This window comes from Idiotropiscis lumnitzeri, chromosome 16 (assembly GCF_059441095.1).
Source record: "Idiotropiscis lumnitzeri isolate Australia: NSW breed Sydney's pygmy pipehorse chromosome 16, RoL_Ilum_1.0, whole genome shotgun sequence".
NCBI classification, from domain to species: Eukaryota; Metazoa; Chordata; class Actinopteri; order Syngnathiformes; family Syngnathidae; genus Idiotropiscis; species Idiotropiscis lumnitzeri.
The window spans coordinates 8,384,553-8,396,258 of NC_142406.1; the positions used below are offsets into that span (position 1 = coordinate 8,384,553).

General features: G+C 37.4%; 1 protein-coding gene across 11 annotated transcripts in view; it reads left to right on the plus strand.

The window, feature by feature from the left end:
- epb41a (erythrocyte membrane protein band 4.1a) overlaps positions 1-11,174 on the plus strand; it is a 41,159-nt gene extending 29,985 nt beyond the window's left edge. For 9 of the 11 annotated variants that reach the window (XM_088318751.1, XM_088318754.1, XM_088318758.1 and 6 more), the window contains 5 exons: positions 5,303-5,431; positions 5,516-5,632; positions 6,018-6,098; positions 6,669-6,780; positions 9,921-11,174. In XM_088318751.1, the coding sequence (XP_088174877.1) occupies positions 5,303-5,431; positions 5,516-5,632; positions 6,018-6,098; positions 6,669-6,767 (426 nt within the window). In that variant the 3' untranslated portion in view covers positions 6,768-6,780; positions 9,921-11,174. The remainder of the gene's footprint in view (positions 1-5,302; positions 5,432-5,515; positions 5,633-6,017; positions 6,099-6,668; positions 6,781-9,920) is intronic. The other 2 variants (XM_088318752.1, XM_088318755.1) reach the window with 1 other exon arrangement.
- The last annotated feature ends 532 nt before the right edge of the window (positions 11,175-11,706 follow it).

Here is an 11,706-nt window from a genome sequence, read left to right on the forward strand (position 1 = left end):
AACATAGTAAACTTTGTAGTATAACATTGAAGCGGCACATTTGTGGAAGGGTTTTAGAGATTTATTTTTACAAATAAAAGCTCGCTTAATAAACTTTATGGGGAAATAAAGAATAACTTTGTTAGCATTTATCTAAAGCTGAAGACTCATTTTATAATCACAGACAAGATCTGCACAAATGGAGTATAAAAAAATTACCCACTCTCATGCTAAATTCTGTCGTAATGAGACTTTTTATTTTTATTTTTTTAACATTGCCTGAGGCAAAACTCTGATCAGTTTTATATTATTGCAGAACGGTGGGAATTATGATGACACGCAAGATGAAAATGAGAAATCTTAGCTACTGTATCACTGGGTAAACACTCTTGTTAATGGTACTTTTTTTTTTTTTTTAAATATGCATTTCTCCAAAACAACTATTATGTATTTTTTTTTATTTCAATAACATTTTCCCCATCTGTGATTTGACGTAATTAAACAGTAATCAAGCAGTAATACATAAAAAATGTCAAAACTGTCTAAGACAAAATCCTGTCACATTTTGCTGAGGATCTGGATAAAGATAAATCTATAGGAAGTTATCTTGACAGGTTCTGCCACAAATTACTAATAAAGAATTTTGAAAGCTGTAAAAATGTTTACTTGTGATTGTTCTGTGCCAATTCAAAGTGACGCTGGTATAATTTGAGAACACAAAAGTTGCCACCATACCTCCGTCATGTTTTTTTTTTTTTTTTTTTTTGGACTAAGTGCTCAGCAGTTAAACTCATCTGTATATGAAGTATTTTAAAAGTGACAAATGTGCCAGGTTGTGCTAAACGTGAGCATGAAATGAGCCATTTTAAAATGTACACAACTTGACTTACTCGACAACCGCTCCACTGTAGCCGATACAATTAAATAGACGCTCACCTGACCTCACAAACTTCACTTTGAAAGGAATAGACAAAAATTCCAGCAGAGCCACCACAAAATTTATAATCTTTCCAGAACATCTGTGACAGTTCAAATATTTTTGTCCATGTCATATTTTGTCTAAATCATAGCAGCAAAAGCAACTCCTTGCAAAGCCGCCAAAGCCCGCCCCCCAAAAAAAAATGTTTTTGGTCCATTTCCTTTTTCCCCTCGATCCACTTCCTATCTCCTCCTGTGAGTTGAGCATATTCCACTTGTCTTGTTCATTGTTATTTGTCTTTCCTGGTCTTCCACTGCTGAGCACAGCGAGGGAAGCAGTCACTGTTTGGACCCAAGGTAAGAGCATGTAGCTTGTCCCCGACGTCAGGGGAGTCGCCGCTGTTCAGGCATGGTTTTCTGCTGGATGACGAGGACAGTGAGGTACATTGGGTAGATGAAGGTGAGGAGGAAGAGGAGGAGGAGGAAGAACAAGCCTGTGGCCACACTTTAGAGGTGGCTATCGGGGTACCAGATGAGGCCAGGCACTTGGACAGCTCTGGTGAGGTCAGCCCTTCCAGGCTCCACACACACTATCGCCACTCTCGGATGTCCTTCTTCCTGTCAGGCCTGATTGCGATGGCTCTGACCATGCTGTGGTTGGCTTTTATTTGAAACACAAAAATTCTTGATTAGTTCAAATTGTCCAAGTCAGCTGTCTAAAGGCTTCTGTCTTTGTCGGTCTACCTCGGTCATCCTGATGCGTCGGCAGATTTGTGAGCAAAACAAGTCAAAGTTTGATTTGGATCTGTAAGCATGTATGGATGTTGTTTCTCTCTGATCCGTTTGCAACTTTTTGCTGTTCGTCCTGCCAGCGAACCCGGATCAGCTTTTAAAACTCATTCTTTGAGTGATTACATATTCATTAACAGAAATCTATTGTAATTAATAGTTTGACAGATTTCGAATAATCTCCGGCATACTTGTTGGTTAAAACTGTATAAAGTGTCGATCCATTGACAATAATTGAATCTGAAAATTCAATCAATTGTTTTGGAGCAAACACGCATCTTCGACATTATTGTGAAAACACAATTTGGTTTGTGATTCAAATTTTAAATGGCGTGCATGATTCTCGTATTCATGTTGGACCAAGTTGAAGCAGACAATCAAAGGCCACCATAATCACTGGATTTAATACATTTCTCAGGACTATAACCCAAGCATTCTGGTACGAATTGGATTCAGATATTAATTTCATTAAGCCTTGAATGACATTTGCCATTTAAATGTCCAAGTCAGACTCCAAATCATTTTGAGGATAAAAGCATGGCGCATATGCATTTATTTTAAAGCGAAACACATTTTTGGCGGGGTTGTTGCACTAAAATAATAAGACCAGATGTGGGTGTTTTACTAGATGTTGCAATTTTTCATGACAAAGGGAATTGTGCTCGTCAGTCACTTAAATCCATTGTCCCCACCCAAAAAAATAAATAAATAAATATTTCTGTCATTTTTAAAAAGGTATCCCGTCAATTATCAGCAAGACGGAATACTCACTTCCGCAAAAGACAATGTGGTGCAATGCCCACTACGAATATAACGTATTTCAACATAAGTGTATGTTATTGCCTCAATAGAGGACATTTTTGTATTTGCCATATACAGAATTTAATGTTGGCTGCATGACGGTTAAAGATACTGTAAAAAAAAAAAATTGTAACGTTTAGATACAAACTTTTACTGCAAACTGACCAGAGAGGCTAAGGGATGACTTCCTTTTAATGTAATTGTAAGCAAAGAATCATGTTTGTCCCTTGAATGTTTGCTCATGTCTGCTCACTCTATAACACAATTTGGACAAAAGTATTGGGCCTCGGACAAAATTTTCTTCAATGGTACTGTAACTCAATAAGGTCTTCCCAAAATGATTCCCACAAGGGTCTAAAATTCCTTGGGAAGATGAATAATCAATAAGGAATGCGAGGTGGTGGCCAAGTTGAGCTTTATCCCTCCTCGAGCAGACGTTCAAGTTGGCACAATGTAGACTGGCAGGTAATGTTCTTGGCATTCAACAACCCTCAACTCATCCATCAGACTGCCAAGTAGAGAAGTGTGATTCATCACTCAAAAGGACACTAAACTGATTTGTTCCAACAGTAGCTTCCATTACGGTATTGTGCTCCAATTGGGGATGCTCTTCAACAACCCGTTCTTTCGCAATATGTCTGCTACATGACCTGATGCGTTATCCGATACATGTGACAATGAAACAAAAGTGGCCCAATACCTTTTCCAAACAAAATAGAATGAATTGCTTTTTCCACTGTACTTGGGAACAGTTGTTTTTAGCTGATTGTTTCGGTTTATCAGGCGTAAAGGGGACTCAACCCAAAAATGTACTTGGCAAGAATATGTTCTATGCACTCGTCAAAACACCGCATTCTGATTAATATTGCGTTTGCGGAATATGAGTTGAGCAGTAAAATCCAGCCATTTTTACCCATCTCAGGCGGCGGCCATTTTGTCACTTCTGTCGACTGAAAATGACATCACAGTTGCTCAAGGCTCAGATAAAGACCAATCATGGCTTCAAAAAACAGGTGAACCGTGATCGGTCGTAACCTTTGTCCTGAGCAACTGCAATGTCATTTTCAGTCAACAGAAAGTGACAAAATGGCCGCCGCCTGAGATGGGTAAAAACGAGCGGATTTTGCTGCTTAACTCATATTTCACAAACACGATCTTAATCCGAAGGCCGTGTTCAGATTAGTGAAGGCGTTTAGACATTTTATTGCCAAGATTTTTTTTTTTAGGTTGACTTCCCCTTTAATTTAACAAGGCTGACGAAGCATGCAAATATGTTGAAGTTGAGGAATAAAGCAGTGTAGAAATGTTGCTGTGTATCGTCTGCTTGAGTTGAATTCAAACTTGATGGCAACATGTTAGAGTTGTCTGTTCCACAACTTGTAATGATCAAATTGTTAAATATATATATATATATATATGTATATGTATATGTATATATACATTTATGTATATGTATATATATGTATATGTATATATATATATATATATGTGTGTATATATGTGTATATGTGTATATATATATATGTGTATATATAAATATATATATATATATATATATATGTGTGTGTGTATATATGTGTATATATATATATATATGTATATATATCTATGTATATACACATATATATATATATATATATATATATATATATATATATATATATATATATATATATATATATATATATATATATGCAGCATGAACATTTTGGGAGAATTTTAAACGGCATTATTTGCAAAAAAAAAAAAAAAAAAAAAAAAAAAAAGCTGATAGTCCTAGAGATTACATTGGCCATCCATGCGATGCAAAATGTGCCAGCGGGTCGGACCGTTCCTCCCACGTGACGGACTGCCCAACTTTGGTAAATAACTGCTTTCCAATGTTAAGATAAAGCACAGAGGTCACTCACTCATCATTCAAATCCAATTGTATGCATCATCTGGATGTGCTATTTTTAGTAAGTCACAATCTTCCAAATGCTTTTCACTGAGCTCGCTGGCCCTTTAAACAAATGCTTGCGGTATTGACTGAGCTGACAGGTGTTATTACTCAGAGTCATTTCGAGGCCTCCTTATGCATGCGCTGCCTCCCTTATGTTGCCCATCACTCTGGGTGTTTTTATTGTGCTGCCGACAGCGAATATCTCCGATTGCCCACTTCGAAACAATTGCTACTCAGGCAGAGTACCAACATTCCAGGGCTGTAAAGTAAAGATAGTTAATGCATTATTATTACTGCATAAAATGCTCTATGTACATCTATTAGAGACAACTGTCATAAAGATGACAAGACTTGGAATTTTTTTTTTCTTTTGTCTTTGAACAAGGACGATTTTGAGACACTTTTTAATGTTTTTCGTTCTGCATTAAAAAAAAAACAGACTGTTTAACAAATCTGCTCTGTCATCCCCGGTAAAGACAATATCCAAATGATGGAATGTGTCAATTCAAGACTCCTAGAGACTTCAAGCGAATAGGATTTACGACACTTTATTGTTCATCTCTGTTTTTATTGACTTGACTAATGCTAAAATATGTTTGAAGGGGGGGAAAAAAGCCTGAAATTAACTGAGTAAAAACAGGTGCTTGTGCTAAATCATGTGGGATTAAATTGTTTCTTAAGTATATACAACTTTGGTGATTTATTTAATCACTTATCCTTATTCATCATTATTTATTTATTTATTAATTTTATATTATATATTTTTTTTTGTTGCAACACAGCTTCATGGTTCTATTAAATAGCTTTATTGTATTCAAATTGTCCTTGCTCGATTTCTCACTGAGCGTGTCTCTGACTATTTGCTTTATGCAGTCACCGGTGCTGAAGACCCAAACTATCACCATCTCAGATGTCACCAACTCTCTTCGAGGAACCGTGGCCTACAAGGACATCCCCTTGGTTCACACTGAGACCAAGACCATTACATATGAGTCAGCCCAGGTAAGAGGCATTCCGAGCCTGGGGATGAAAAACATTTAGAATTTTCTGAATGCATGCAACCAAAACATCTCTAACACTGAAAAGGTGTCTCTGCCACAGCCGGTGGATACCTTTGCAGAACGGGACTCGGGAGTGCTGCTGAGTGCCCAGACCATCACATCGGAGACGATCAGCACCACAACCACTACGCAGATCACAAAGGTCTAGCCGTGTATATCATCGAGCAACAACATGGCTCTGCCGCATTCCAACATCCCTCATTTGACAGGACATTAACCATCTGACCTGACATTTGGAGTAATGATGCTCTCTAAGAGGCATTCGGAGATGAAGCACTGCACACTGTAGGTCAAATCGGTGACTCGTGTCATAGATGATTCGACTCAGTTTGTTGAAGAAAAAAAAAAAAAAGAAAAGCTCCTACAGACTGCAAGAAGGGGCAACAAAAATTTTAAAAATGTGATCAGATTAAAATTAGATTTATAGCCGATGTTGGCAATTAGCAGCGTTGTTTGTCTGATTTCCTCCCGACAACCCTCCACCCTCCTTTAAATGTTTGGTTTCAGCCGTGTCGTGTCCATTGCAGACGGTGAAAGGAGGAATCTCCGAAACTCGCATTGAGAAGAGGATCGTCATCACTGGAGATACTGAAATTGATCATGACAAGGTAAATTGTGCTTTGTTTGGATTAAAATCTCACAAGTGATTTCATGACTACATTCAACATATCTAAATAATGCTCGTTTTATGGGCGTGGCTTGCTTTTTTTTTTTTTCTTTTTATTTTTTAAATCTCCGCCTGACTACGTCAGTGAGGGAACGAGGCAGGTGACCATTTGTCCACTTTGTGTGAAAATATAAGACCAATATTTGCATTTTATTGACATTAAATGTGAGTTCCTTGAGATAAAGCCATTATCATCGCCACAAAATTTAAAATATTTTGTAGATAATTTTTATATTTTTATGACAAATATTTAGCGATGCTGAAGTTTCGTTAGACTCCATAGGTTATGTATATTATAATAAAAAAAAAATCCTTCATGGTGATTTCACTACACTGGGATTTATCTATTTTCACGATATTTACTTTAATGGGAAAATTAATTTTTCATAACGCAGGAAACATTTGCAAGCTTCCTTCCCCTTATTCAGCAATTGCATATGTATATCAAGTAAAACGGTTTTAATTAAAGCCATGCATCAAGCCTGCTGTGGTTGTTGTTTCATTTGTTCAGGCTTTGGCTCAGGCCATAAAAGAAGCGAAAGAACAACACCCGGATATGTCCGTCACCAAAGTGGTTGTCCACCAAGAAACGGAGATTTCCCCTGAGTAAGACGAGTTGAAAGGTTCGTGTCCCTCTTATCATCTATTCTCCGGGTACAGTGTTGGATCATGTTCAAGTTTTTAGCATCACACAGAATGAGCCACAAGTTTGGCATAAGATCCCTTTCAGAAGTCCTGCATCGGTGAGGACAATTCCTTTATTCACCATTTAAGAAATATTTAAAAAATAATGTCCCACAACAGAATCTTGAGTTCATCGAACTGCAAAACACTCAGCGACATGGCTGATTTTCATTTCTATTGTATAAGACAAAAAATGATATATGCGTCATATAGAGTTGGGGGATTATGGAAATTATTTTTTTTATTATTGATTGTGAAATCACAATTAATAATCACAATTATTCATTGATTTCAGAACTGCGCATTTCTTCAGCTACCAAAATTCATTTTTAAGTATTCCATGAAAGAACATCCAGAAAATGAATTGGTGACATTTTATTTTTTTCCTGCAGTTCCGACTTTGGCCTCTTAGAGGCAGTGTGGTGCAGTGCATGAATCGAGATGCACATTTACAAAGATGCAAGTAGAAGAAGAAATTTGCGATTGAGCTTAATATTCATTTTTCACAAATTAGCAAGAATATACACAGGCAACATGATGCATTCAGGAACTTGCATACACAAATGGCACAGTTCGGTATATTAATCAGTTTTCTTATATTACAATGACCAAAAACATTCATATATTATAAATCTGAGTTTGTTTATTTTTCATAAGACATTAAGATGCTATAATGCAGATGGTTTTGTTTGAAACTTTAATTCTTAAAACTAAGAACCTCGCCTCAGTATTGACTGCTCTCACTTTATGCTCCAACTCAACCACCAACATCTCACAAAATCTGCCCCAAAAAAAGTATACAAATAAAACTTGATGCACTTGACTGTGATTTCGAATTAAGTGCATTGTTTAGCTGTAGCTATACAATTTCTCCCGTTTGCAAACATGAAATTGCCCAGACGGGTTTGCTCTACCAGGGACACTCGGATCGCATTTCACTCAAGTAGTTAAACACTAAATGGACCTCTAATGAGCCAACGCGGTAACAATAAAAGCGAGCAACTGAGCTAGTTGCGCTCTCTCTGATTACTGAGTGAGCACAAATGGGTTATGCAAATTTGTGATGGTGATAAACACCGGAAAATAAAACGTTGCACCTCTGTATGCATTACGTTTGTGTCCCAATAGAATGCGTGGTGTACTCCAACATAAAGCCTCTCGGAATGAGCTACGTTAAATAACGATGCCCATGTGGCTTTAATCGGAGCCCTGTTTATGTGACGTTCAAGGTCCAGGCTGGGAGTCTGGAACTGTTTAGCGGGCTGACTATGCGGCTATGTAAACAAAGTCCTACCTCCCACTTTGTTCTTTAGTGGAGATGTGGGACGGGCATTCCCTACTTTGCTGAGGTCAACGTCATCGGCGGCTGACAGACGTGTTAGAATGACGTTTTAAAGTCTGTCAGCATAATATTTATATCAAAGTCCTCCACAGTTTTTTTTAAATTATTTTTATTTTTTATTTTAGGTCTCTGAAAATTTTGTTGTGTCATACCTTTTTGGAAGCATTGCAATTATTCCATTATTGCATTCAACGTCTGATTATTTTCTGTGTAATGTTTGAATTTTTGTTTATTTTATTCAGAACATTGCTAGAATTTAACCTTCTGTTTTGGTGATGAATATTTTTGGGATGCTTATTGTAAAATGGCCAACAAAAGACTGTGCGAGACTGCCAAGATGTAAACAGCAGTGAGACAAAATTGTACGTTGATTTGACGCATAACAACGTTTGTATAACTGAAGATTCTGCAGTGATTACAAATAAAAATAAATAAATAAATCGTTTGCCCACCAAGATCCATAACAAATATATTGGGATTATAAATTAATGTAGTTCAAGTCTAAAAATTAGCATTGCAGTTAGTGTGTCAAGATTTGCGCTTCATTCAAAATAAGCTGAATAGGACTTCTGCGAATAAAAGATATTATATATTTTTTTTCCGATCTGTGGTGATGGTCCCAAAAAGCTTTACTGGACAGGATGCACGTGTGTTAACCTGCTGAAATGTGCTTATGTCACCGACTCCTGGGAAGCAGAAGGCGGAAGCAAATTGCCTGACTGCCGCTGTGTTGTAATATTTTGCCAGCAGGAACTAGTTGGCTTGCGAGAACAGCACGAGTGACATGCCTGAAATAAAAATAGCTCAACAGTGATAGGACATGCCGACTTAATAAGAATTACATCTGAAGAATAATGTTAAAAAATGTTTTTTTTTCCATTCTTTTTACTTCTGATTCTTTTTTGCATTTTCTATTTCTTTAAAATCTAACTTGGTTGCGTTTCTATTTCTGTGCGTTCCTAATTTTGCTGTACCGTCCTCCGTCCGTTATTTGGGCACCCTTCTGTCATCGTCCCTCTGTCCTTACTCCTAAAAATAATCGCCCTCTGTCGTCGTCCTTTTGAGGTACTTTCATCCTTACCTTTTAACCTCAAAGCTCTCTAATCTTGTTGCGCACCGAGTACAATTACAATAAAGGGCATTCTGATTCTGAAAACAAAAACAAAACATGACTGTGGGAGGGAGGCTCATGTAGTAGATTACCTAATTCCTTTTTGGGCTTTCAGTCTTGAAGGCATGCAACACAGACAGTTTTCTTAACAGGCTGCGAGTATTTTATGAGTGGATTGAATTGTTCACAACTGTTTAAGTCTCAACCAAGATAGTAACTTGACCCGGTTAGGGGTGTTTAAAGGATGGATGAAAACCCACTTCCATCCTTGCTTAGTCCATTTAAAAAAAAAATAAAAAATCTTGTCCTTTGTCCCTGGACCACAAAATAAAATACATTGTTCGATTTTTCTTTTTATTTATTTGTTTATTTTTCCTAAATATTTGATGAAATTCTATTTAAGAGAAACAATTTTAATGCCATGATGTTTTTACTCGCGGTTATCATACTGCTGTCAAGAATCGAATATCGGCATATGCCGATATTACAATTCAGACTTTTTCCGCCTCTCAGCCAAAACTCAAGGATCTTCAAAAAAAAATTCAAATTGGAGGGATGTTGTTGCTGATTCTATCCTTTCTCTATTTCCCATCAATTTCCTTTTCCTGCGACTCTCATCTCCTCAGATGCCTCCATCAGCCCTCTCCCACCCATATCACACCCTTCTTACCTCAGAGCTCTGACACATCCAACAGCACTGCCTTCGACATAAAGCACCGGACGGCATCAGACGGACTAACTTCCTCACGGAACCACGAACTTTAACCTCCGTGAGTGTCAAGTTGTGTTCCAAGGGTCACCGGAGAGTCGCCGGAAAATTCCCACGAATCCAACCAATTCCCTTTCCTGTTCTACTTACTGCCAAAACACCTACCGACGGACAATTTAATTAAAAAAAAAAAATGTTTGTAAGGAAACAAAATAACGTACAACAGTTGTGAAATGATACGTCTCCATTTTGGAGATTTTACGAAAAATTTTCAACGGGGCATTTGGTCTTTTAATCTTTGAGATTACTGAACTTTATTTTTGTATAGCTTTTCTTACAAGCAGAATTGGTTACCGGCAATGCAGAGCAATGCAGTCAAGTTTTTTTTTTTTAGCAATCCAAACGCAGGGAATGTGGGTGATTTTCTTGGGATTGTACACATCAAGACTCAAGGTTCCCTTCCCGTTCGCTTTCTTTTCTTGTACAGTATATTTTATTCATGTATAGTTGCTCCTTCCTCCTTTTAATGTGAAGAAATATTCGTTTTTCAATGTCAAAAAAATATATTTTCCGTCTTAACACATTATTTAACCACTTGTTTGACACTTGCTATAATGTTTGTGAATTTACATTTATTTATTCTCACCTCTTGTTTTTGCGTAATTTTGTTTGTAGGTCCTCAAAGTACGAATGTTGTTTTATTATTTCCACCATTCAATTTTCCACATCCAATGTGAGTCATTTCTACAGAGTGTGGCAGACGAATCTAGTGTAACTTTTTTTTTTTTTTTTAAATGTTCTCTCGTAGCCTCGAGCATGACAAGAGTGCAGAAGAGGTAAGATTGTTGTTTTGTTTGCTTCGTTTGGGATTAAGGGATTTAAATGGACTGTTTCTCTTTGATGTACAAAAACTATTAGCGCTATCGCCCAAGAATTCGATTTTCTGCTGATTAAGACGGTACAGCGGGTCGTCAGTTTGCCATGGTTCCCACATACCAAGTTCAAAGTTCCAAAAGGCGCAATGAAAGAGTAGTCGCTCACTCAATTAAGATTTTATTGCTGTGGTAAGGATACTCATTTACAAATTTGCATTACGTTGCCAATGTCAGAACGAAGATGAAGAACCCCTGCATTGATAATAAGTAACATTCGCCTGACTTGTTTTATTTAATGCATTACGGTGACCCTTACTTAAAATAGTCAGCACCGAAGGCAGAGCTGGGCATTTGACCCTTTTTTGCTGGTTAGTCCCCCGGCCAGCGGCCGCGATTTTAGTACGATTCCGGCCTCGACCTTCCGGCCGTATTCATAAAAATTCTCTGTGCTTTTGTCGCGTTCAGAAGCAAATTTTGTCGTTTGCCCATTTTGCAAGTAGGTTCATCACACGCACGAGGGTCGATTCATGGGCCAGGTCTTTGTTAATCCAAACCTTTTTTTTTTTTTTTTTAATTTCTCACCCCTCGCCGCCCACCCCGAAAATGGGCATCTGGAGGGCCAGAACTTGGGACGGACTGCCCAGCTCTGTTCATAAGTCATAAAAGACTTTGAACTTAAAACCTGGACTTAAATAACGCAAATAGAACAGTGTTGGTGAAAAGAGCAATCTGGGCAATAGAATCAATCAATTATTTTTATTTAATTTTTTTTTTAATTAATTTTTTTGGGAGGTTTTTGAAGTATTCATTCCATGTTATTTTTGGGAG